The 27,986-nt window shown below is 40.3% G+C and overlaps 1 protein-coding gene across 1 annotated transcript; it reads right to left on the bottom strand.

Annotated features, from left to right (window-relative positions):
• Nucleotides 1-64: 64 nt before the first annotated feature.
• LOC107759510 (DExH-box ATP-dependent RNA helicase DExH5, mitochondrial) lies at nt 65-27,495 on the bottom strand. The gene is made up of 19 exons (XM_016577471.2): nt 26,895-27,495; nt 22,216-22,370; nt 22,052-22,139; nt 21,569-21,799; nt 19,608-19,703; nt 16,254-16,442; nt 15,976-16,135; nt 15,770-15,900; nt 12,991-13,158; nt 12,644-12,916; nt 12,071-12,265; nt 3,643-3,846; nt 3,399-3,468; nt 3,155-3,303; nt 2,727-3,032; nt 2,393-2,452; nt 2,159-2,311; nt 1,912-2,022; nt 65-1,738 (listed from the first exon to the last, which is right to left on the bottom strand). Exons 1-19 carry the CDS (start codon nt 27,243-27,245, stop codon nt 1,283-1,285), a joined length of 3,546 nt encoding a protein of 1,181 aa, XP_016432957.2. The 5' UTR covers nt 27,246-27,495; the 3' UTR covers nt 65-1,282.
• Between the last annotated feature and the right edge of the window lie 491 nt (nt 27,496-27,986).

Genomic DNA, 27,986 nt, shown 5'->3' with positions numbered 1-27,986 from the left:
TACAGGACCTAAGATAACAAAGAAAATATCCATCTGAAACTCATTGCAGGTATCATACACAAAATTGACCCTCCTTTAAAATCAATGACACGTGTACCATTTGAATAGATTGATTATAAGTTGTCAATTCGATTTCCTTGAAAAGTTGAGAGGAGAGAAAATTCGTAAGAGTCTACTTCTAGCCATAAAACTACACGAGTTTTTAGTGTTACCTAGTAGAATGAACCTGACACCCTTTGAAAATGCTGAAAAGGTAGGAATTACAAATCATAATAACTTGTACATGCAACCAACCACTTGCACTTGCAGGCTCATGCTGGTGCTAGCATTTTGAGCACTTTAACGATATTCAAGCAGCCTATCAGCAGTTATGTTGCTCGGATTCTCCTAAAATGCCGGTGGGGGCGTGTTGGATTCTCCAACAGTAGTGATTTTTGAAAGATCCGACATGGGTGTTGCAGCTGTTTGGGAAAGTCCGCACTCCAAACTCGTTGGCTTCAGCTTGAAAATTGTATGCAAACACACGTATATTAAAACAATTCTAAAAAACGTACATACTTATGTTAGACTGACAGCTATATCTGCAAAGGAATTATAGATGTAGTGATACTCCACAGATATTGCTTAAGATTCTTGATTCGCCTCTGCGTATATTCATCAGTGAGCAGTCAAATAGCCTCGAGATGTAACCAACAGGCACCGGACCCATTAAGGAAAAGCATATGAAAAGAGAATTCCAGATAGCTGACCTTCCAAAATTCTCAGAGCAGCCATTAATAGCAAAATGGAATGATTTCATAAACCTTTAATATATACAAAAGGATAAAGATAAACTTGATCATTGCGTTTAACAATGCCAGAGCATTGATTTGCTTCGCAAATATATGACACATTTCCTCATTGCTAAAATGTTGTAATTTCGGGTGCATTCCCTCGATGACCAGGCTGAGCAGCTGAAAAGGCATACTTAGGACAAAGTCAAAAGAAGCCAAGAGATCCAAAATTGTTCCCCTGCCCCTCGGATCTAGTTTTATTTCAGATTTCAGAGGCAGTCTATGCTGCTGAGCCCACCGCGCATTTTCATGAGACTTGAAAATCAGTCTGCCATTAGTAGGCATACTTTATGATTGCTCATGGGTTGCATATCATATTCGTGTATATTTGTAAAGCTGCCAAAATACCATGCTCCTATGAACTCATCCCGAGCAAAACCAAGGACGTGAGGCTGTCCCAAGCATCACACTAGTGCCAGTTTGTGACGTCTGCTTTAATCCCAACTCATCTATGCTGTCTTGCTCTTTTTCAGAATCAGAGACATCCGCTCAATGTAATCAGGACCTGCACGGTGCCCTTCCAACAACCATTGCAGAGCCTCAGCTGCTGCATCTTTTTCAGCTTGTTTTTTGTTGTTGCAAGGCCGTCCCATTATCTGCATCCCGTTGAACTCTACAGTTGCTTGAAACTGATTGTTATTAAGTTGCCTTGTCTTGTACGTTGGTGTTGCATACCCTGCTCGATTCAGCAACGTCTGTAGCTGAGACTTAGAATTTTCACCTCCAGGACCACTTTCTGTCCTTGACATTGGAGCTGGTGGTGCTGCTGCAGCACATGGCTTGGAAGTTAGTAAAACCTGACGACTAAAAACAAATCTGCCACCACATTGATCCTCTGAGATAAGCAACCGTATTGCTGACAGAAGTTCATGATAACTATGTACATCCATCCTAGGATTCAGGAGCTGTACATACCAATTGTCAACTTCAATTAACAATTATTTCAAAAAATGTTAAAGCAACAAAATCTGCACTTCTTCAGACTTGAGAAGGCACAAATCACAATAGCATTGCATCTATTGTGCAAAAATCCATTAGCAGAATTGAAGACAAACGGAGATAGTAAACAATGACTTACTTTAGTATGAATTAACTCATCAAGCTCTCTTCTTAGACTTCTATACATTTCTGCTATAGTAGGGCTCATAAAGAACTCTAAGTATCCACCTAACATTTTCAAGTGACCGTCCTGTGAAATGAAGAAAATCATTCCAATCAACAAGAGAATATATAAGTAAGCAGGTTAATTTAGACTTGGAGTTGCATATGTACACAAAATTCTCCTTCAGGATCTTGGATCAAAGGAGGGCAAGATGGGAGCTCACCACTTCCCCTTTTGAGATGGTTCCTCCAAATAGTAGCAGCACTGAGTCGGAGATAGCTGTGGAATCCCGGAGAAAGACAGAGTTTACTTTGATCTTTTCATTGAAAATCAGCCAGGGATATGGTATCCTGGAGTCCCGGGCATTAATGGAGTTCTTTGTATATAACAAGAAAGAGAGAGTTAAATCAATGTGACGTGAATTAAAGAACACCAAATACGCAGGTAGCATACTCACCGAGTGTAAAAGCACCTGACCATCTTCCATTGTTTTCAACGAAAATGACTTCTCATTATGCTGCAAAAGCATTAATATCAGTACCACCATCCGAAGCAGGGATACTTCAATGTTCACTACAGAGTTTTTTTTTTGGGTTTGGGGTGGGGGTTAGTTAAAGATTAAGATCATCCCAAGAGGGCACTTTCACTAATATATAATTATACATTTGTAACTATGGATAAATGCTAGTGTCCAGATTGTTTCAAAGGGAATAAAATGGCAGAGACTAACTGTGGAATAAGATCCCTAAGATACTACGTTGAAGCAAATAAAGAAAGACACCAGGTTTTACCAGGACAGAACAGATTCCAGGATACAACCCATAGCAGATAATTCCTCGAAGGAGGTGCTCATCGTAACTCCAAGAATTATAGATGGTATTATTGCTGTCAACAAGACCAGTATCCTTCAGCAAAGAGTAAAACTCCCTGCGAAGAGAATCAATAGCTTTCATAGACTGTGCAGACAGAAAATTCTTCCAGCAGTACTCATATCCAGCTAGGTCTCTTTCACAATCCTTCCAGCCCTCATATGCTCGAACAAGAGCAAGATGGTCACTATAATCGCGTGAAAAATGAGCCTTAGCAGCATCCGCAAGCTGAAAACAAGAGGTAGCATGTCTCAAAACGATTACTGGTTTCTCAAAGAAAGTATGTCTGACCCAACTAATGAAGATGAATCAAACGATGATTTGACAGCAAAGTGGAAGGCTTGACTTACATCTTTCTTGTCAAGCGGTGTCAAGAAGGGATCTCGGACACTAAGACCAGCAACGATAGTTAATATCGGCTCCAAACAATTCAAAGTTGCACCAAGTATAAGCATTTTTCCGAGTTTAGGCTCCATTGGAAGCATTGTTAAGTAACGTCCTGTCATTGAACCACAGCAAAGACAAAGAAAAATCAGAGGACTAAATCGTTAGACTTGAATATGATTATGATTCAACAACAGCCAAATTTCATACCTAGAACAGTCAAATTTTCACTCTCATCTAAAGCCCCAATAATTTTCAGATACTCAATAGCTTTTTGAACCTATCAGCAAAACAAAAGGAAGAACTTCACTTACAGCAACAAGCAAAGAATGAACTTGTACCATTTTTGAGATGCTCTGAACTTACAGCATATGCCAGTAAACTGTAAGAATAATAAAATTGTTATAATATCATAAATACAGAAGTAAGAGCAACAAATCTGAATGAGCATTACCGCTAATAACTCGGGGGATTGCAAAGCCCTTGAAAGGAACTCAGAGATGCTACCGAGTTTTAAACTTTTAATTTGCAAACAAAGGGATTGCAAAGGGGTCCTCAGAATTTCTGGTAATTGATAATCAGCAAAAGCATCATACACACATCTGGGATAGAGATGATAGCATTCTCCAGGCTGAACACGTCCGGCTCTTCCCCTTCTCTATCAGTTGCATGAGTAAACAACATCATACGGTTAAATTATTATAGGCAGTAATCTAAATATTATTAGCATGAAAAGGGAGAACTTTTTACAGAAACAGAAAGTTCTTGTACCAAGCACATGTCATAACATGGTAAAAACTTGTCATGAACAAAAAAAGATTGACAGAAAATAAAGTGAAATAAAATCCTTGTGGTCTTGCACATATTTTGAGTCATATCATTCTACCAGTAAACCATGATTTACCAAGGCCGAGTATTGAGCCTTGTTATCTGCGTGTCTGTGTGTGATGAGTGTGTTTTCATAGGCTATAATAATATAATTTTCTAAGCAATTCCCTTTCTTTTTTTCCAATTCGTGTTCTTGGTAAGGATTGCAAGGTTATCAACGTTATCCCGGGTGAGACCCTCGCGACACAGCATAGGCTTTTGGTGATGGACATTGGTATTATGATAAGGAGGAAGAAGAGGCCGGTATAAGGACGTCCGAGGATCAGGTGGAGTGCCTTGACTAAGGATAAAGCTCAGGAGTTGGAAGGGAGGTTATCGGCTATGGGAGCTTGGAGGAGTAGTGGGAACGCGAGCATTATGTGGTCGACGACGGCGGTCTGTATTAGGAAGGCGGTGAGAGAGGTGTTAGGGGTCTCGTCGGGCTACTTTGGTGGCCACAAAGGCGACTGATAGTGGAATGAAGTGGTCCAAGGTAAAGCGGAAGCGAAGAAGACGCCGTACCTGCAGTAGTAGGGAGAACTGGCGAGGAGGAGAGGACAGCGAACATTGAGAGGTATAAGGTAGCTAGGAAGGAGGCGAAGCTGGCAGTCACAGAGGCTAAGACTGCGGCTTTTGCTCGTCTGTACGAGAAACTAGGGACAAGAGCGGGGAGAAGAAGTTATTCCGGCTGGCTAAGGCGAGAAAGAGGAAGACTCGGGATCTGGACCAAGTGAGGTGCATCAAAGACGAGGACGGCAGAGTTTTGATGTGAGAGGACCAGATTAAGCGGAGATGGCAGACCTACTTTCATAAACTTCTGAATGAAGAAGGGGATTAGAATATTGTACTAGGTGAATTGGGGCATTCCGAGAGTCACTGTGACTTTAGGTATTGTGGGCGCATTAAGGTTGAGGAGGTCATGGAGGCTATGCCTATAAGATGAGTAGGGGCAGTGCTACCGGGCCCGATGAAATTACGGGTGAATTTTGGAGGTGTTGGTAGAGCAGGCTTGGAGTGGCTGATTGGATTGTTTAATGTTATTTTCAAGACGAATAAGATGCCGGAGGAGTGGAGGTGGAGTACAATGGTTCCGTTGTACAAGAACAAAGGTGATATCCAGAGTTGTAATAATTATAGGGGTATCAAATTACTGAGTCATATGATGAAAGTTTGGGAGAGGGTGGTTGAAGTGAGGGTGAGGAAGACAACCAGTTAGGGTTCATGCCGGATCGTTCTACCACAGAAGCTTTCCAACTTATTAGGAGGTTGGTGGAACAGTGTAGGGATAGGAAGAAGTATCTCCACATGGTGTTTATTGATATGGAGAAAGCGTATGACAAGGTTCCTAGGGAGGTTCTATGGTGATGCTTGGAGGCAAAAGGTGTGCCGGTTGCTTACATCAAGGTGATTAAGAACATGTATGATGGAGCTAAGACTCGGGTTAGTACAGTGAGAGAAGACTCAGCATTTTCCGGTTGTTATCGAGTTGCACCAAGGGTCTGCGCTCGGCCCATTCTTATTTGCCCCGGTAATGGATGCACTGACACACCATATTCGAGGGAAGGTGCCATGGTGTATGTTATTTGCTGATGACATAGTTCTGATTGATGAGACGCGAGGTGGCATTAATGAGAGGCTGGAGGTTTGGAGACAGGCCCTTGAGTAGGGTTTCAAGTTGAGCAGGACTAAGATGGAATACCTAGAGTGCAAGTTCAGCGTCGAGCCGACGGAAGCGGGATTTGACGTGAGGCTTGACTGTCAGGTCATACCCAAGTGGGGCAGTTTCAAGTACCTTGGGTCGGTTATGCAGGGAAATTGGGAGACCAACGAGGATGTCACACACCGTATAGGGATAGGGTGGATGAAGTGGAAGTTAGCGTCTGGAGTCTTGTGTGACAAGAAAGTGTCATCGATACTAAAAGGTAAGTTTCATAGAGCAGTGGTTAGACCGGTCATGTTGTATGAAGTTGAGTGTTGGCCAGTTAAGAACTCACATATCCAGAAGATAAAAGTAGCAGAGATGAGCGTTGAGATGGATGTGCGGACACACTAAAATGGATAAGAATAGGAATGAAGATATTCGGGAGAACGTGGGTGTGGCCCCCCATGGATGACAAGTTGAGAGAAGCAAGGCTCAGATGGTTCGGGCACATTCAGAGGAGAAGCCCTAATACCCCGGTGAGGAGGTGTGAGTGGCTAGCTCTGGTGGGTACGAGGAGAGGTAAAGGGCGGCCTCAAAAGTATTGGGGAGAGGTGGCGTGGCTTCAGATTATCGAGGACATGGCCCTAGACAGGAAGTTGTGGAGGTCGAGCATTAAGGTTGTAGGTTAGGAGGTAGTTGTGCATATTTCTACGGCGCACCAGAGTGAGGCTAGTCTGTTAGGATTTAGTCTTAGACTGCTAGTGGTTAGTATTGAGTTCTCACTACTCTTTCGCTCCTCTTAGAGCCGGGCTTTATTTACTGGTTATTATTGTGCTTTCCATCTATTTCCTGGTTCTTATGATGCTTTTAATTTTTTCTATGATTTTTATTGATGGTACTGATATATCGCCTCTTATCGTCCTTCTTGAGCTGAAGGTCTTTCGGAAACTGCCTCTCTGCCCCTCAGGATAGGGGTAAGGTCTGCAGCTTCAATCATATTTGCACTAGGTGTATTTGGCAAGACTTAATATCACAACAATTGCCATAGACAAAGCATCAAGTGCAAAGGTCTTCCTTAAATATTGACATTCAACAAATAAGAAAAGAATAGTTACATGACTCGACTGCGTGATTTTTTTTTTTTTTTTGACAAGGACTCATTTTATGGCTGAATTTTTACATATTAACTTGGTACAAGGGCAATATCCATTTTACCATGTTTGATCGACCTTCTCTCTCCTGACTTTTCTCTCCCCCCTTCTAACGTTCTTGCCTAACGTTCTAATCCCCTCCCCCACTCCCCACCCCCCGCAATAGTAACACAGTAGCTACACTCCGGCATCTTGATGCTTTGCCGTCGCCGCCGCAGGGGCGGGTATAGGTAAGTTCACTTCTCTCTTTCCGTCCTCTCTCTCTCCTCTTTCTTCTTTCTCTTCTTTTCCGGTGGCTTCAGGCCCTTCTCGCCGCCGGAGTCGGGACGTGCGTGTGCAGGAGAATTGCATCAAGTCCGGCGACCCTTGATTTCCGGTGACTCTTCCTGTTCTGCATTTTCCGGCGACCCTTGCTCCTTCTTCTTCCTCGCTCTCTCTTTTTCCCTTTCTCTCTCCCGCCTTTTGTGTGTGTGTGTGGGGGGGGGGGTGCGTTCTGTTCTTTGGACAGGTGCAACATTTTTCCGGTGAGGACAAATCATTTTTCGGCGTGTGTACAGATTTCCGGCAAGTTTCATTAATTCCGGCGACTCCCGTTCAGCTTTACAGCGGGACGCAGCAGGACTATCAGTGCTATTGAGCAGATCCGATAAACTTCAGGAAAACTTGCCCCAGGTTCTTTCGTTCTATATCTGGTATTCGTGATATTGATATTGGTATTTTTTATTTTTTTATTTTTCCCTTTTGCTTGACGGTATCCTTGACATCTACAGTATCTTGTTTAAATCATATTTAGTTAGACTTGTCTGCTTATATCGGTCTCTGTCTTTCTCCTTAGTGTTATAGCCAATACATAGTTGGTCCCTTCTTAGTCGGATCCCTTATTAGCACCTTGTGTACCGGTAGGTTTCTGTTTAGTCTATCTTTTTGTAGCTTTGTGCTGGTCTAGTGGCCGCACCGAACTATGATAGAGTGAGGGCATGTCCTCGAGGGGAGCGGGCGGAGCGAGGGTTAGAGGGCAAGGGTGGCAGGGGGTAAGGCACCTTCTAGGTTGAGAGTGGGGTCATGGAACATAAGGACTCTAACGGGGAAGTCTATAGAGTTAGCAAAGATACTCCATAAGAGGAAGATTAACATAGCTTGTGTCCAGAAGACTAGATGGGTGGGGAACAAGGCTCGGGAGGCGGATGGTTTTAAGTTGTGGTATTCAGGGAGGGTGAGAGGGAAGAACGGGATAGGCATTTTAGTTGATAAGGATATAAGTGAGCTAGTGGTTGAAGTTAAGAGAGTGAATGACAAGTTGATGGCCATTAAAATAGTCGTGGGAGGGTATACTCTGAACGTAGCTAGTGCTTACGCGCTTCAGGTGGGTTTGGACGAGGAGGTTAAAAGACGCTTCTGGGAAGATTTGGATGGGTTGGTATGAGGTATACCGTCCACCGAGAAGCTTATTATAGGGGTGATTTTAACGGCCACATTGGGAGGTCGTCTGGGGGATACGACAGTGTGCATGGTGGCTTCGCTTTTGGAGATAGAAATGGAGGAGGTACTTCGCTGCTAGAGTACGCTAAAGCTTTTGAGCTAGTGATCGCTAACTCGTGTTACCCGAAGAAGGCGGAGCACCTGATAACTTTTCGAAGTGCGGTGGCCAAGACCCAGATTGATTATCTACTTCTCCGGAAATGTGATAGAGGTTTATGCACGGATTGCAAGGTCATCCCGAATGAGAATCTTACGACCCAACATATGCTTTTGATTATGGACTTAGAGATCAGGTGGACGAGGAAGAAGAGGGCTATGTCTGGTATACCTAGGGTCAGGTGGGGTGCATTGACTAAGGACAAGGCCTAGGAGTTGGGGGAGAAGTTGCTGGCTATTGGGGCCTGGAGGAGTAGTGGGGATGCGAGTTGTAAGTGGTCTATGACAGCAAATTGCATTAGAGAGACGGCGAGAGAGGTGTTAGGGATCTCAAAGGGTTTTTCTGGTGGCCATAAAGGGGACTGGTGGTGGAACGAAGAGGTTCAGAGGAAAGTGGAAGCCAAGAAAGCGGCATATTTGAAGCTAGTAGAGAGTATAGACGAGGGGCAGAAGAGTGCTAACAGGGAGGGGTATAAGAAGGAGGCAAAGTTGGCGGTTACTACGGCTAAGACCGCCGCATTTAGTCGTCTACACGAAGAAATTGGGGATAAAGGCAGGGACAAGAAGTTGTACAGGCTAGCGAAGGTGAGGGAGCGGAAGGCCAAGGATCTGGACCAAGTGAGATGCATAAAAGATGAGGAGGGAAGAGTTTTATTGGAGAGGGCACAGATTAGGCAGAGATGGCAGTCTTGCTTCCATAGGCTCTTGAATGAAGAGGGAGATAGGGGCATTGTGCTGGGGGAGTTGGAGTACTAGGAGCGGCAACGAAATTTTGGGTACTGTAGACGTATACGAGTAGGGGAGGTTGTAGGGGCTATGTGCAGGATGAGTAGGGCTAGAGCGACGGGGCCGGACGAGATCCCGGTGGAATTCTGGAAGAGCGTGGGTAAGGAGGGCTTGGAATGGCTTGCTAGGTGGTTAACGTCATTTTTAGGACGAAAAAGATGCCCGAAGAGTGGAGGTGGAGTACGATGATCCCGTTGTACAAGAACAAAGGGGATGTCCAAAACTGCAACAACTATAGGGGTATCAAGTTGTTAAGCCATACGATGAAAGTGTGGAAGAGGGTGATTGAAGGGAGGTTGAGGAGGTGTGTGTCCATTTCCGAGAACCAGTTTGGTTTCATGCCGGGACGGTCGACCATTAAGGCCATTCATATTGTAAGGATGTTGGTGGAGCAGTTTAGGGCGGTGAAGAAGGATTTGCACATGGTGTTCATTGACCTGGAGAAAGCCTATGACAAAGTCCCTAGAGAAGTTCTATGGAGATGTTTGGAGGCTAGAGGAGTGCCTGTAGCGTATATTAGAGTGATCCAGGACATGTATGATGGAGCTAAGACACGGGTTAGGACAGCAGGAGCAGACTCTGATTACTTTCCGGTTGAGATAGGGTTGCATCAGGGATCAACACTTAGCCCGTTTTTGTTTTCCTTGGCGATGGATTCTTTGACACATCACATTCAAGGGGTGGTGCCTTGGTCCTTGTTATTTGCGGATGACATAGTCCTAATTGATGAGACGCGAGGTGGCGTAACGAGAGGCTGGAGGTACGAAGACATACCCTGGAGTCTAAGGGTTTCAAGTTGAGCAGGACCAAGATAGAACACTTGGAGTGCAAGTTCAACGGTGTTACCCAGGAGGCAAACGGGGATGTGAAACTCGATACGCAAGTCATTTCCAGGAGAGAGAGTTTCAAGTATCTGGGATCTATAATTCAGAAGGATGGGGAGATAGATGAGGATGTCACACACCGTATCGGAGCAGGGTGGATGAAGTGGAGGCTCGCTTCCGGTGTCTTCTGTGATAAGAATGTGTCGTTGAGACTTAAGGGTAAGTTCTACAAGGTAATGGTTAGACCGACTATGTTGTATGGGGCAGAGTGTTGGCCAGTCAAAAACTCCCATATCCAGCAGATGAAGGTAGCGGAAATGAGGATGTTGAGATGGATGTGTGGACATACTAGGTTGGATAGAATTAGGAATGAAGTTATTCGGGATAAGGTGGGAGTGGCCCCTGTGGAGGCGAAGATGCGTGAGGCAAGGTTGAGATGGTTCGGGCATGTTAAGAGGAGAAGCACAGATGCCCCTGTCAGGAGATGTGAGAGGTTGGCCTTAGGAGTTGAGAGGAGGGGTAGAGATAGGCCAAAGAAGTCTTGGGAGAGGTGATCATGCGGGACATGGCGCAACTTGAGCTAACCGAGGACATGACTCTAGATAGAAGGGCGTGGAAGTTGAAGATTAAGGTAGAAGGTTAATAGGTAGTCGTGCGTCTCCCTTTGTCTTCTCTAGCTCGATAATATTAGCGCTAGTACGGTACCCTTTTTTCCTTAGTTTGCTATATTCGCATGTCTCGTTTCGTTGTTACTTGCCATTGATATTTCCGTAGTTTGCTAGTAGTACTTCGTTCATATTCTCGCCTGCTGCCTCGAAATTAGTTTTCTAAATATGTTATCTTGCTACTACTTGTTATCAGTACCCCTTTCGTATTATCTGTTGCTATCTTCGATTTAGTTTTCTAATTATTGTCTTGCTATTACTTGCTACCAGGGCTTCTCTCACCTCCTTTAGCCGAGGGTCTATCAGAAACAGTCTTTCTGCCCTTCCAAGGTAGGGGTAAGGCTGCGTACATCCTACCCTCCCCAGACCCCACTTGTGGGACCACACTAGGTTATTGTTGTTGTATCTTTTGTAACTTGGTATAAGGGCATGGATGATGCTTTGGAGCATAAAACCAGGGAAAGTACACAGAATGTTGTTCCTGTTTCACAGCTTTTGAATAGACGTCAATAGTAAATTAGACAAGGAACAAATGAAGCATAACCTAACAATCCGATTAGGAACTCCATGACTTAAGGTGCATAATACAAGGGAGCAACAAAGCTTCACCGAGAACCATCATACTCGGAACATTTGCTTTACCTTAAACTGAAGTAAATATGCATCTTTAGTATGCCACAGGTTCTTAAAAGGGCTATTACGAAATATAGACTATGAAGATTGACTTCCAAGACAAGCAGGAATTCAAATAGAATTGAAAATCTTAATTCCTTGGGTAGAGATGCAGCTAGAAGATCCCATACAGTAAATTGTGGCATAAGCCAAAAATTATCAGACTCCCTGGGTCCAAGGACTTCCTGGAATGAAGTAAACCTAAGGTTAAAAAAGTACTCGTCAAATCTGAACTTAAAATTGAAACGTGCTTCAAAGCACAGGCCATTCATCAAAGAAAAGGTTCTTGTATGAGGATCGAAATGTGATATTTATGATATTTTGACAGTTTTGTAGATTCACAAAGCATATGATGATACATTGTTATAATCACTGTACTTGATAGATTTTTGAAAGACCTAAAAGTTTCCATGGGCATCATTATTGCTTTGCTAGTCAATCTATCTATTTGCAGCTATTAGGCATTCCTTCCTATGTGCATGCGTCCCTTCCCCTGCCAGAATGTTACACTGAGCTAGGGAAAGAAAATCCATCACAAAATTCTAAGCATGAATCAAACAATTTATTATAAAGCACATACACAACCATATCTTCAAAGAAATTTAAGAAACAAAAGGACAAGAAAAGTAGAGTGCCTTACTTGTCGAGCTGAAACCTTTGAAATCCAAGTAGGAAGCAAACAAGGAGTATTATTAAGTGCATCATATGACGTCTCTTTTGCCTTGCCACAGTCAATAACATAAACTACGTCATCGATTGTGATACTGGTTTCAGCAATATTTGTAGCCAACACTATCTTCCTCACTCCATCTTCAGGCTTGTCAAATATTAACCTCTAAATGCATGAAGCGCGAGTAATGAGTAAGCAACACAAAAAGAACTTAGATGTTAAACTGGAAAATTAACATCTGTGAACTCCTTTTTATTTTCTGAAGTAGGAATTAGTGAATTATAGAACCGCTCAATCTAACAAGTCAAAAGGTAAGAAAAGCCATTGTATTGATAGACAGGAGAAGCATCAAATCACCAGTTAATGGGCAGAACACAATAACAAATTACCAAACGTTTAAGGACAGAGAACATGAATGACTAGTAATGCTTATATTGTAATTTCAGATTAGTAACAGAAAACATTTTCTTAACAATTGCATGTAAGAAAAATATAGCATGTAAAGCAAATGCAAGGTAAAAGGATAAATGCAAATTTCTTTACCTGCTCCGTACTAGCCATAGAACCATGGCATGCCAGCAATAAAACACGGCTGGTATTTCCCAAGATAGGATGACATTGTAGCTTATCCTTCAGAGAATTTATATCATCCCAACCAGTCATAAAAACTAAAACAGCACCAGGCCTTTCATTTTCACAAATATGGCATAGAATATGTTCTATAAGATTGAAGCCTATACAATCAGGATTCCAACAAGACAAAGACTCCTGTGTCACAGGGCTAAATTCTTTGAAATCAGCAGCTCTGAGGGCATCCTGACGACAAAGAATATATTAGCACAGGAATTGTAGCAAATGAAAACTGTGGAAGTTGCTTTTAAGTTGGAAACCTCAACAGCAGAAGCAATCTGGCTTTTCCTTTTTCTTGGAGCTTGCTTGTTCATTTTCCACGTTCTCTCCTGACCATAATCATCAATCTGATTGTCTGGCGTCAATCTGTATCCCGACATCTCCAGAATATTTTCGAGGAAATGAGTGCGAACGGGATATGTAAATCCCTAATAGACACAATGGAAAAACTTTTCAACTTAAAGCACTCCAACTATTCATGAGTTTCCTAATTTTAAGGATAGCAAAAAGAGAAATTCACTGATGAAGAAAGTAAAATTTTAGACTAAACGTCCCCATCAACACATAATACTATTTTTTTTAAATGAGCCATCACCACATAATGCATTTGACATGTACTTTAACCAAATACCCACAAAACAATGTGGAAGCAATGGAAGTATGGATCAAATTGCGTCGAGGAAGAAAAGATGAATCTGTATTTGTTGCTTGGTGCCTTAACTAAGACATAGCAAGCACGGATGATGTTAAACATACAGATGCGCTACCTAGAAAGAGAAGAAATGAACTACCACATACTCAACTAGAAAAAACCCCACATCCTGAACCGGAAAAATTCACTCCTATTCCTTTTAGCAACTGAGAAGATCTGTGTCTTCTCTAAGCAAAATAAGCACAGCAAAAAGGGAAGCTGATCGAATCCCAATCTCAACTGATATTGTCAAAACCCTTCATGCAAGTAATCATTCCAGATTTTTTTTCTTCGGATAAGGTAGCGAGTAATCTTTCTAGATTTATACACTTCTGACTTCTCATCGGAAAAAACCTTACCATCTAATTTGATTTGTAGCAGCATAACAAGAAGCCCACATAAATATTACACCACCCAACCACACAAAAGGAGGTAGACAGACCCAACTTTAACCTGGTCTCCGCAGATGTTGATAGGGATACTCTTAGCAATCTCTTCTCTAGGATTTCTTTGAACAGTGAATTCTGCATGTCATTTTCTATTGCATATTATATCCACGATCAGCGGCAAACATTTCAATAGGTTAAATAAAACAATTGGTTGTAGATCAATCCATCTAATGTTCATTAGGATCAAAACAGTTTGCACTACATTTATATTGAGTAACCAAATGTAATCAGACCTGCCCTCATTTCATCTCCTTTATGAAATTGCTATTTATAGATACCAGAGATAGCTTCCTTTATCTTTGTTCTTTTTCCTTTATCACAAAAAAAAAAAAGAAAAAAAAAAGAAAGATAAAGGGAAGCTTAGTGACTCACTGACTCATGAATGCAACATAGTGATAATCAGATTCCAAAAGGATTTCTACAGCGTAATAAGCAACCGTTGACAATTCGGATTTCTAGGAAAGATGATATTGGATTTATTGAAAAAAGCAACAGAGCAGTATATCAGTCCGAAGAAATTGAAAGATCGGCTCTCCATCTCACAACAGTAAGTACATTTAAAACAAGAATGCATACTACAAATAAAAGAACTATAGAAGCTCAAAAAACAAAGTAGACTTCAAATGGGAATAGAAAACCATTTAGCAAGAACTGAACACCCAAATGAAGAACTAGCAGTTATTTCTGGGTTAATAAACTTATTGATAGTTATAACTGGCTTGCTAAATTAATCAAATACCCACATCATTTCCCATTAGATGCCTTTGCCAACACTAGTTCATTGCTTTTCTTGAGCAGCGAATGGTGCATGTCGCAAAGGAGAGAGACACTTAAGGGTTCCGCAAATGGAGGACTTGATGCACCCATAAAGCGACGATGGGAGCAGAACCTCTCACCAAGAGTTAAAAAGAATCTACTTCAGGATTGAAACTTTCACGTCAATAACCATAACTTAATTGTGATCTTTTTTCTTTGGTTGATAAGGGACCTAATTGTTATCTTCAATGCTCAACTAGCAAAGGAGCTTAACACATGACCCTTGTGAAATTAAAAACAGTTTCTCAACAAAGGAGTATCGTTAATAGTGCAGTGCCTACCAACAAGCACAAGTTGTTGCGCTGTCTCAGGTTATATGCTACACTTTCTATTTTAAGACGTCCTCGGATATTTTCATTCTTTTACAATGATTTTTAATGAAGTACTCACTATATCTAATTCCATATGAGGGTAAATTGGATAGATCTGGAGTTTAAGATGTTGATTAGACTGGTTATTAATAATAGTGCAAGAGAATATTACAGTATTGGTTGAAAAGTTAGTTCAATATAGAAAAAGTCATATCAAAGTTTATAATTTGAATAATTTAAAGTACTTGAATTCATGAAAGTTGTGATATGTATAAAAAAGGAATTTTGTCTACATTTTGCATGTCCAAAATAGAAGAGTGACACAAAAATTGGAGCAAAGGAAGTAATTTAACTGATAAAAAGGAGAAATCTCATGAGCAAGATACATAAAAAAGGAAGCAAATCTCAGACAGAAACATCTTTATGAAGAGAAACACTTAGCAATAATATTTTTCTAACAACTTTCGCAAACTTCAACTATTCACATTATTCAAATTTAAACATTTATGATTCCTTCCTTATTCTACTAAGTTTTTAACTACTATTTAGCATTTTTTATACAAAACACCTGTTTTACTATTTTCTTTTACTACTCTACCAGTATAATATACAAGACAAATTAACCTTAAACTTTCCATGTAGTCAGACTATGTCTCACCACATAAATTGGAATTCAGGTAGTAATAGAACAAGTGTCAGTAGAAAAGGACCATTGGCAGAAATTAATACTGCACATCAATTAAAAACACAACTAGCCAACCAACTTACTCACCGGAATGTGGACCAGCGGAGCCCCACCAAAGTATGAAGAGAAAAGCTCTGCATCTAAGGTGGCACTCATCAAAATCAACCTTAACTCAGGCCGGCGAGGGATTAAATCCTTTAGAACTATTAGCAGAAAATCTGGTACAAGACATACTTCATTGTTAAAAATCAGATTTCATGAACTTCACAATCTCTTTAAAAACAAAAATATACCTTCATTTATTCCACGTTCATGAATCTCGTCCACAATTACATGTGTGATGCCCTTCAGATTTCTGTCAATTAGTAGTCTTCTCAACAAGATACCAGTGGTACAGAAGAGGAGGTGAGTATCCCTCCCTTTAACACCTTCTAGCCTCACTTTATATCCAACCTACAGAGACATCAAAGAAGACAGAATACGTATTCCAAATTTTCAGTCAGAATGTTGTGCAAAGAGATAACGTGTGATGGAATGTGTTGGTAGTTAATTTGCTAGTACATAAACTCACTGTTTCACCCAACAACTCCCCTCTCTCTGCAGCAATTCTTTCAGATACAGTCATAGCAGATATTCTTCTTGGCTGAGTACATATGATACTGCACATGGCTCCGCGAGCAGACTCAATTTCAGACTCTAAAATAAATTGGGGAATCTGTGTGGTCTTCCCACAGCCAGTTTCACCTGAGATAATAACCACCTGTGCGTACGGAAAAGCTTTTCTTAATATTAGCATCATCAGGATACATTTCAAAAAAATCAAATCTTTACCAAGGCATTCAGCTATTTCATGTTTTCTTTCACACCTTCAATTCTGAGCTTCATTAGTTTCCTAAATAAAAAATAGTTTATCAAGCTAAGAGCTGGCCACACCACTCTTCAATTGAGCAGAGAGGTCATTTGGCAGACAACACTAACACCCAGTAATGGAGTTACCAGAATGCTAGACGAATTTGACAGAACTTCAAAGGGCTCCAACAACTGCACTTTGCTATCTTATTCGATCTTTATTCTTCACCAGGAGGATTCATTGCATGATGTAAATCTTTTCATGTATTACTTCTTTGCTAAAGCCACACCCCTTAATCCGTGAGTAAAAGGATGAGATTCACAAAGCTGGGACATACTTCAAAACATACTCCTTTCATTTCATGCGTCATTTTTCCCATTTCCTCGCCCCTCATCTGCTTTATGCCTGGCCAGAAAATTTTGGTTCTCCGACGGTATGTGAATGCTTTCCCAGATATCTCACATTTGGTGCCAGATATGGAACTGGATAAACAATGAACTGTGACTGGACTAATTTGGGATTGCTAATCCACGGTAATACTCCATCCAAAAGAGGGAACGATCATGTCGGGAAAACTATCCTGGGATTGGGTCTCAAGAGATTATTTTGACCCTCACCTATAAATAGGCCAACACCAAACTCTAGCACAATTTTCAATCTCTCTCTCTCTCTCTCACTGCACTAGGGAGAAATCTCCAATCCCACCCTCTTTGGGACTCTTGCCCTCACATCTTCTCCTTCACCCTCCCTAACTGTCCATCTTTCAACCATGTGCCTCTATTCTCCTTCCTACCCTTGTCCTCTTTTCCCTCCCCTATCCCGCAAATGCATGTCATCTGCCCTCTCTCTTACCTTTCACAATCGCCTTCTTATCCATAATCTCATTCTCTCTCTCTCCCTCCCTCTATCTGGCTTCATTTGTCTTTTTTGCCATTTATTTTATGTTTGCAACAATTCCCTCTTATCCAGGGGCGGCTCAAGTACAATTGTGGGCATGAGGCCTAATTTTTTTCTAAAAGATTATAATATATATTTTTATTTGAAGTCTATTCTTCTAGCTTTTTTGAGATGCAAAGTTGTTAATATTTTTTTATAATCAATTTCTTCCAATAATTCCTTTTCAATTGATAATATAGCCAACTCATTTAATCGTTCTTGAGACATTGTTGATCTTAGCTAAGATTTTTTCAATTTTAATTTTGAAAAATTTCTTTCCGTTGACGCAACTGTTATAGGAATTGTTAACATTATTTTATAAGCAATATAAATATTTGAAAAAAAAATAAAGCCTTTTTATTTGATTGTATATAGTATATTCTACTTGTACTATTTTCCTTGTCAAATCAATTCTAATTCACACGTTAGAAAAGATATTCATACTACCTATTTTTAAGTAAGCCAAACGGTTACTTTATTTACATCTATAAAAAATTACTTTTCTTTTATATGAAATATTTTGTACTAAAAGTAGTAAATTTTATTTTATTTAAATGCCTATAAACCTATTATTTGTAAAAAATGGGGCCCCCTAAGGCACAAGCCTGATTAGCTACAATGTTAGAGCCAGCCCTGCTCTTATCTCTTCTTGTTTTTTCTTTATTGAGATATACAACTATCCAATATTTTACTTTATTGATATATATAACTATCCCACATCATTTCTAAGAATTTCTAAAGGAATTTATGATCCTAATCTACTCCCATTACCTTAATATTTTGGGTAGGACAACCAGACTCTTTTGCATGGTACTAGAACCGAACTTCAGTAAGCCCATTTTCCACATGCAAGTCCATTACAACGATCATTCTCTCCACTTCTAATCCAATTGTACATTACCTCATGTTCACTATATCAGCCACTTATAAGCATGAGCTTCTCTCTCCCATCCCAACCATTTGAGCTACTAAATCCACTTCAGGTCCTGTCTCAACTCCAAGTTCACTTCTCAATGCCCTCCTCTCTCAGCTCCTGTCTATTCTTCACTCCTATACTCTATGCTCCATATCCGCTTTTCTAAATGTTGAGCCAAGCCCAAAAACGAAAACAAAAGATAAACTTTTTTACCTCATGTTTCTGTAGAACCAGTTACACATGTCAGAAAGTGTTAGATATGTATCACTGACACTGTCCCAAACCGTGTATGGGTTCAATAGGGATTAATAATAGTCCTGAGCAATTCCACCCGCTGCATCAAGGTCTTGGGTTGAATGCTCAAGTTTTTTACGACGTTGCTAATTGTTCCGTATCTTCCCCTTCTATGTTATACTATTGCTTTTTTTTATAATGTAAGGTTTTGTATGTTATACTATTGCTGTATATTAGATTTTTTGCTTCGTAAAATTTGTGGATGACATAGCATTTTTATGAGAGTCGTGTCAAAGGGTTGAGATAGAGTTAGTTTGAAGAAGAATATTGTAGAAAAGCTTTTGCAACTGTAAATGAAAGTTGTTTCAAGAGTATTTTGGTACTGAAATTTAATTCGAGTTCAAATTGAATGTCGAGATGGATTTTTGCCAATTTTTCTTGTTATTTGTCCAATAAACCTAGCATTAGACAGAAAGTAATACTACTTTTAGGCATCGTTTGGTACAATGGTGGGATATCCCAAGATATCCCATGGGGTGGGATATCCTTATCCCACCTTTATATGGGATAGCTAATCCCACAATTTTAGTGTAAAAGTTATCCCGGGATTAGCTAATACCCCAAACCAAACATGGGATAAAGTTAATCCCAAATTTTATCCCGGGATTATTATCCTTATTCCATGTACAAACGACCACTTAGTGTCCTGATTATAATCCTTCATTCTTGGATTCTAATCGTGGGATGTCTTGCTAGCCCACCAACTGCCCTTAGTGAATGTTAATGGTTAAATATATGAGAATACTGTTTGATGATATTTCACAACCACATATTTTATAATCTTACACCTCAAACGTATCATAAAAACAACAGAATCAAAAGAAGCTCTTTTTCTCCTTCACCAATAATATAAGATGTACATGGGGACCTGTCACTGACAGCTACGACACTCCACGAGGTTGAGGATAGATTCTCAAGATCTAACATACCTGGTTTTGTGAAATGGCACTTAATATTGCTTCTTTTTCCTTATATGCAGGTAGACTACTACGAAATTCCAGCATCTTCCTACCTTCTGGTGATTCCTATAACAAACAAGAATGTTATCCCATGAATCCACCTTCCACAGGGAGAACAAAAAACAACAAAGATACTTAGAAAATTTTACTAACCTTGTAAAAAGAAATAACCAGTACAAAAAAAGGAGCTATAAAAAGTTACAAACTGTGGAGATACAGTATTAAGAACATATAGTGCAGGAAAAATCTAGTGCAAAAGGGTCAAAGGAATGAAGTGACAGCAGACTGTTTACTCACTCTAGCACGTACTATTTTCCCTACAGACAGTTGAGATTGGATTTCCATTTATATAAATTTTCAGAAATTCATTTATAAAAAGATTTTAATATTCGTCACTAAAGTTATCAGACATATAGTGAGATTGGAAGTTTTTTTTTTCCTATGAATGCGGGTATTATAGGTTTGCATCAAGAAATCTCTTAATACTAAAGAAACTCCATTTTTGTTTATGCCATTCAATTGAAGACCCATTCAATTGAAGACCTATGGGGGCTTTTGTTTGACGCCTTGAACAAGGACCTCTTAGTTTCTCTATCAGTGCTAAGCTTTGATATGAACTAAAGCATTTCACAAATCGCGAGCTACAGCTAGCGCCAATGTTTATGTTAAAGTTTTGACCACCTACTGACTGCTTTTACGCTTCCTAAATTAAGACTCTAAACCAAAAGTTTTGTCACATCTATAACTAAACCAGAGTCCTCAATAATATTAGTTAGGTCTATGAATCAGATCTCAAAACTCAATTATGATTGATATTGTTCCTATCTGAGCATCAAAAATCTCCAAAACGCAAAGATGACTAATATTCTTCTTAACTGAGTGCCAATTTTTTGTTTTTTTTTAATTGTTATTATCTGAATGCCCATGTGTTTCTGGTAGAACCAAGAAATTGAAGTACAGTCTAAAACAAAGAAGTGTGAGCCCCTGAACGGAAGAAAAGAGAAACACTGGAGAAAGAATGAGAAGATATCAGCATATCAAAAGTGAGGCATCTTGAAGAAAAAAAATGAAGGCAAAAGCAAGGTCATCATGTGTTATATACTATAACTGCTAGTATTTTCTCAACTAACTGGGAATGTAACGTATAAACTCTTGGGGATAAACATAAAGAAAGACTTCTGAATAAACAACATTATACCTTTGGACTTGAGTGTGTTGCGTCCTAATTTTTTAAAACATACCACTGATAACTTTTGCAAGTTATATTTAAGTACACAAATATCCTATCTCTCACCGTAGCAGGTCAGAGGAAAACAGCAAGTGAACAACATTTTTTTTCCTTTTTTGAGAAGTTAGAGAAAAGACAATAATTCAAAGAAGACGTGCAGAAAAAACAAAAACCAATACTACTTGCTAATTATGTTCTTGATATTTTAAGGGCTACTCCAGCAATAGTAAATTCAACTGTGGTAGAAGAAAGTGCCTTTACTGAGTTCTGCCCCTGCAATATCATATAGTGCGAATCTCCTGGCAAGATAATACTACATGCAGTGTATCTACACACATTCCGACAGATCAGCTAGTGTAACTTTATTCTCGTGCACTCTATAGTATTTGATTAAAGCATGCAACCTACATGTATTTGTTTTACCTTTAGCATGTTATTGGAAAGAATGCAATCTCAACACCTATTTTTATTGCTTAGTCCAGACTCCAGACAAATTAAGAAGAATGTATAGTTGTTGCATGTTTAAATCTCACTCCATCATAGGTTTCAGGCAGCAAACTTCACTTGTAATGTCTGGCCTATAGAAAGTAGCCCACGAAAACTAAGTATCTTGTTTGAAGAAATGACAAAAGGCTGGAAGAGGGAGATCATTTTTAATTTGCACAGACGTCAATATGCTCTAAATTTTTTGAGGTGATTGAACCTGCCAAGTTTGTTGCTCAGCTCGCATTTGCATGCTCCTACGCCAAAGGATGTTCTCCATGGAAGCCTTACTTTGAGGGAGTAACTCTGGCTGCTCAAATAGACCCTCATCGGTAGTTATGCTACCATTACTGCTTGATCGTGAAAGTACAGCCACGCTCATTGGCTTATGAGACAAGTATTCTCCAAGAAAAGTATCTATTCGTCTTGGCAACCCCGGAGGCAAGATCACCTGACAATTATTTGAAGGATGCAATCGTATCATTAAGGAAATAAAGAACAGGAAAAAGAGGCAGAAAGGGGGAGAGTAGGGTATACAGGAAACAAGCATGTAAAACCAATAAAGGCTGACCAAGTGGGAAGCAACAGGAATGTAAATCTAGATAAAGATAATCAAATAAGAAAAGGTAAATAGAAGTGGAAGCATTTGTGTTGAGTCGAATTTAAATTACTGAATAACAAGATCTAACCGTCAACAACATACCTCTCTCTGAGGACGCTTATCATCCAAATCAAACCTGTAGTTTGGTAATGGAAGCTTGCTGACAACAACTACTTTTGAATATAGGTTGCTGCAAAGGGTGGTGGCAACTTAAAGTCCTGTACCAAAACAAATCTATAAACAAGACACTTTCTGATGAAAGATACCTATATAAACCCATTTTGCTCGCTAAAGCTGCTATTTGCTCATAATCACGCCTATCCTTTTTCTCCCTTGAGAGCACCTCTTGTTTATCCTTGTCGCGTAACAGAGCAGTGAGCTTCGATTTCCATGCTTCAGTGTTGTCAGATATGGCAGCACCCTGGAATCCATTTATGTTATAGAATGGTCAGGTGCCATATATTTGTGATACAAGCATACTGGAATAATTTGCTGTAAATGCATGCAGGCCTTAACATAGACATGCAAGTGAAAGTAGCTGGACGCGGTCAGTTATTTTCCATGACAAAGCAATAATTCTCCGACACGTATAAAAACTTCATCATCAGATCTAAAAAGAAAGTTTAAAAACCTCATTCATGTCAAGGATGCTCCACATACAAGTATGCCATTCACGCCTAAACCTATGGGTTACGGTTGAGTCGTTCAGATTAATTGACAAGTTCTAGTCTCCACAATGTGTGCCTATCATCTAAGGGTACATTGATGTTCCAGAGCAGTGATTCCATCATTCAGCAATAGAAAAATGCTGACAACATGTAGTTAAGTTGACACATAACATTAGGAGCATGGAAACTCTTTAGTTCAGATGCAACTTACTGGAGAGGTGCAAACTAAAACCAATTTTATGTTTTGAAAGGTTGTACTCCATTTTTCAGCTAATTGCTACAAATGTTTGAATAAGAATATAACTGCAGCCAGTTCCAGCATTAAAACAAGCTATTAACTCCAGAAAAAAAACAGTGTTACCACTGGTCAGCATATTACTTGATAATTCGGCATGTATCACGACAAGTAACTAAACACGTCTTATGAGAGGACTAGCAACAGTAAGCACTGACCATTGAAGAAAGACGATGAGGAGGAGAAAGAGAGTGAGAACTTGAAAAGGAAATGGAAGAGTTAAAAGGTCCATGAAGAAAAAGAGGAAGAGCCATACTAGGGCACAAAATCATCGAGCCAAAAAATAGCTCAGAATAGAATGAGGAAGAGGCTGAGGAATGGACTGATTTAATTTTTCAATTTTATTGATACTACTTATTTAAACAAACCAAACTCATAATGCACCACATACCAATTATTTAAGGAACAGAGTTGTAGGTGTTGGCAATGGAAACTTTATTCGTCGTTATATTAATAACAGTAGCCTAGAAATTCTAATTAAACATTCTCGTAATTCATATCTTGTTACATGCCTGAACAACAAAGGTTCGAGAATCAGAAAACAACCATGCCTAAACCAAGCTAGCATGCATCTGATGCTTGCCAGTGCAATTCAGTGCTTAGGTACATATGACCCTCGAATACATCCCCACGCGTGTCGGGTTTCATAGATTTAAAGCTCTATATTAGGCCTTGACTTGATAAGTAGATATGGTTGTCTACCTCTATGTTGCTTGGACTCTCCGAAAATGTCGCCGGTTTCGCCGGGTGCATGACGGATCCTCCAAAAGTAGTATATTTTTGGAGGATCCAACATGGGTGTGGCAGCATTTTGGAGAGTCTTGCAACATAGGTCTAACTCATCACAAAATATATGGGGTTCATTACGAAGACTGAAGTAAAAAATTTAAGACCCACAACAACAACAACAACAACAACAACGACCCAGTATAATCCCACAAGTGGGGTCTGGGGAGGGTAATATGTACGCAGACCTTACCCCTACCCCGAAGGGTAGAGAGGTTGTTTCCAGGAGACCCTCGGCTCAAAAAAGCAATAGGAGATGATATATTAGTACCATAAAAATGCGTAATAAAAATAACAACAATATATAAGAGATATGAAATATGAAATACAGAATACGAAATACGAAATAGATGGCTGGTATAGTACAACTAGAAGGTAAAGCCCTGCATCAATAGACGACCAATGACATTCCTAGTCTAACTCCTAACTGGATAGTCTCCCTCTATTGTGCTGTAGAAATATTCACACTCTCCCCTAACCTACAACCTTAATGCTCGACCTCCATAATTCCCTATCAAGGGCCATGTCCTCAGTAATCCTAAGTCGCGCCATGTCCTGTCTGATCACCTCTCCCCAATACTTCTTAGGTCTTCCTCTACCTCTCCGCGTGCCCACTACAGCCAGTCGCTCACACCTCCTCACCGGTGCATCAGTGCTCCTCCTCTGAATGTGCCCGAACTATCTGAGTCTTACTTCTCGCATCTTGTCCTTCATGGGGGCCACACCCACCTTCTCTCGAATATCTTCATTCCTAATCTTATCTATCCTTGTATGCCCGCACATCCACCTCAACATCCTCATCTCTGCTACTTTCATCTTCTGGATGTGTGAGTTCTTTACCGGCCAACATTCAGTTCCATACAACATGGCAGGCCTAACCACTGCTCTATAAAACTTACCTTTTAGTAACGGTGGCACTTTCTTGTCACACAAGACTCCCGACGCTAACCTCCACTTCATCCACCCCACCCCTATACGGTGTGTGACATCCTCGTCAATCTCCTCGATCTCCTGAATAACCGATCCAAGGTACTTGAAACTACCTCTCTTGGGAATGACTTGAGAGTCAAGCCTCACTTCAACTCCCGCTTCCGTCGGCTCAACTCCAAATTTGCACTCGAGGTATTCCGTCTTCGTCCTACTCAACTTGAAACCTTTAGACTCAAGAGCATGTCTCCAAATCTCTAGCCTCTCGTTGACGCCGCCTCTTGTCTCGTCAATTAGAATAATGTCATCAGCAAATAGCATGCACCATGGAACCTCCCCTTTAATATGATGAGTCAGTGCATCCATCACCAGGGCAAATAGGAATGGGCTGAGTGCAGACCCTTGGTGCAACCCCGTAATAACTGGAAAGTGTTCAGAGTCGCCTCCTACTGTCCTAACCCGAGTCTTAGCTCCATCATACATGTCTTTAATCACCCTAATATAGTTACTCGGGACCCCTTTATCCTCTAAGCAGCTCCATAAGACCTTCCTAGGAACCTTATCGTACGCTTTCTCCAGATCAATAAACACCATGTGGAGATCCTTCTTCTTATCTCTGTACTGTTCCACCATCCTCCTAATAAGGTGGATAGCTTCTGTGGTAGATCGTCCCGGCATGAACCCGAATTGGTTGTCTGAAATAGACACCGTCCTTCGCACTCTCATTTCTACCACTCTCTCCCAAACTTTCATGGTATGACTTAGTAATTTGATGCCCCTATAGTTGTTACAGCTCTGGACATCACCTTTGTTCTTATACAACGGGACCATTGTACTCCACCTCCACTCTTCAGGCATTCTATTAGTCTTGAATATAACACTAAACAATGCAGTAAGCCATTCCAAGCCTGCTCTACCCACACACCTCCACAGTTCAACCGGAATTTCGTCTGGCCCGGTAGCTCTGCCCCTTCTCATCTTACGCATTGCCTCCATGACTTCATCGATCTCAATGTCCCTACAATTACTTACTTCATGGTGACTGTCGGCATTCCTCGATTCCCCAACGAAGATGAAATGTTCATTGTTCAAGGGACTGTACTAATGCATATCACCACTAAACTAAAAACAACAGGTCCTTATATGATGTAAGCTACTCAAGTAAATTTGCATTACTACTATAATGGAAATTTGAGTTACATACCATTGAAAATGAAAACACTATTTGAGTTAACTTGCTCAAAAATGAGTTTTGATTGAAATTGGGCAATAATTCAATTCTAATTGAAACTATACAATCATCTTGTTTTTATAAAAACTATGCCATCATTGAGATTTCCACATTTTAAGCCCAATTAACTTGTTCCTACTAAGTCAAATTGAAACATTATACAGTGATTCAAGCACAGCCCAAAATAGTGGAAAAACTGATAGGTATAAGCATACCAAAAACTGAGTTAGGACCCCAAGAGCATATGAAAAATCAACTATACCTCAATCTCAAACTAGCTGAGGTCAATTATATGAATCTTATATATACATTGTACTCTACTCAGGCATTTTTCCTATTGACTCTATTCATGCCATTTTATTGAAACTCTTTGTCCATTCACCACTTAAGTTGGATATCTATGTAATGCATGCCTAGGGGAGCACGTCCCAAAGAATCAAATAGTTAGAAGATTCATGATAGTATATGACTACCTTCTAAGTCGATCGTCAAGCTAGGAAAACTCCTCCTTTATTCGAACTTGAGAGTGGCTATGATATAGCTATGATATGTTTTGCATCGGTGAAGTTTTCTCAGCGGTGTTCACTATTATGGAATATTTTCTTCAGTTCTACTTTATGTGACACTTTTTTAAGGCTGTTTTTTAGGCTGTAGAAACAATTTAATTTTAGACTTCTCATAGTCTGCTCAACCCAGGGGCAGAGGTAGAGTATTGCTCAGTGCTCACGGGTGGGTATGGACCAACCCAATAGCTTTTGCTTAAACCCTATTTTTTATTTGAAAATCCACAAAATAGGTATAAATACTTAATTGCAAACCCACTAACTAAACAGATATGAGTTGGGTGGCATGTTTAGAGCCATAAACTTCAAATGCTAGCTCCGCCTCCAGCTCAAACACCATCACCTATAATGAGACGTGCATAGTACTTTTTTTAATTTTTTTTTTTTTTTTTTGCAATTATGGAAATGTTCTCTTGTTAACATCATTAAACTTCAAAGTGCTACAAACAGACGAGCCGAGAGAAGCCTCACCTACCTGATAGGGTGTAAGGTCAATATCACAAGCGGAAACTTCCTGAGAAAGTAAAACCTCATCAAATCGTGAAGTTCTCTTCTGTTGCAGCACTCGCATTTGTTGTGGCTGCTGAATTTGCTGCTGAGCGTTCGGAATAGGTTTGGGATCGATTGCTGTAGAACGGAAGCCGCCGGACTGTGGCGGAACAGCAGTGATTACTGAACGGAGGAGGCGTTGATGTGGAGGTACGTAAACGGATGACGGCGGCGGCGGCCGGTCCTTCATCGTCAACGACCACGACGGTGGTGGAATGCTCAAGGGTTTAATAAGGGTTCTGTAATGTGAGAAAAATTGGAAAGAATATAGGCTCATAAACTATTCCGGGTCAACTCCGATAGAAAAGGTAACGGAGCTCCGTCTTATAGCAACGGCGATCAGCGGAGAGCAGAGGCTGTAGAATGGAAAGATGGAACTGAAGATGATGATGATGTGTAAATTCAGGAAGGAAAGTTAATCCCGTGATGTGCACGTGCTTGTTTGCTGAAACAGTTGAGGCCCACGTACTCTTTGGGAGAATGTCGAAAAACAGAGTCAAGAAAAAAAAAAAGAATTATTCCGTGAATATGCGTTCATTTGAAAAACATACTACTTTAAATAAAATTATGTTTGGATTCCATTTTTCCAACACAAACAGTAGTTTATTAGCGGAACAATAAATAGTTATTTTCTCTGGATGCCATTTAAATTTTGTCTCTGTTTTTTTATAACTATATACGGGTATAATCAAGGATAGAGTTATCTCCAATTTTTTGTTATGAAACAAGGAATGACGTTACCTGTTACTAGCTCGGGTGAGCCCAAAGATACCCACAAATCAAAATCAAGAACGGACAAATGATATAACGGGTCTCGAGCATGGTCGAACCCGGAGGAAAACAAGCTCGAATGAGATGAATAAACGAGGGTAAAGGAAAGGCGGTTGAAGGAGACAAACGAGAAGTCGAAATATCCACCACCAGCTGGATATTGCAGCGCGGATCACACTCGATATTGACTGCGGAACTTATTTTCATGGAAAAGGAGGAAGAAAAAGGTTTGTACTTCATTTAGACT

This window comes from Nicotiana tabacum, chromosome 16 (genome assembly GCF_000715075.1).
Source record: "Nicotiana tabacum cultivar K326 chromosome 16, ASM71507v2, whole genome shotgun sequence".
NCBI classification, from domain to species: Eukaryota; Viridiplantae; Streptophyta; class Magnoliopsida; order Solanales; family Solanaceae; genus Nicotiana; species Nicotiana tabacum.
Note: the sequence above shows the minus strand (reverse complement) of the source record. Positions and strands in the feature narration are given on the sequence as shown.

Excerpts from the sequence above, each read along its gene's own strand:
- LOC107759510 (XM_016577471.2), bottom strand. The coding sequence starts at position 27,245 with ATGAGCCTATATTCTTTCCAATTTTTCTCACATTACAGAACCCTTATT. Across the intron at positions 15,901-15,975 it reads TGAACGTGGAATAAATGAAG|ATTTTCTGCTAATAGTTCTA; the intron begins GTATATTTTTGT and ends GTCTTGTACCAG. Across the intron at positions 12,266-12,643 it reads CTATGGCTAGTACGGAGCAG|AGGTTAATATTTGACAAGCC; the intron begins GTAAAGAAATTT and ends TCATGCATTTAG.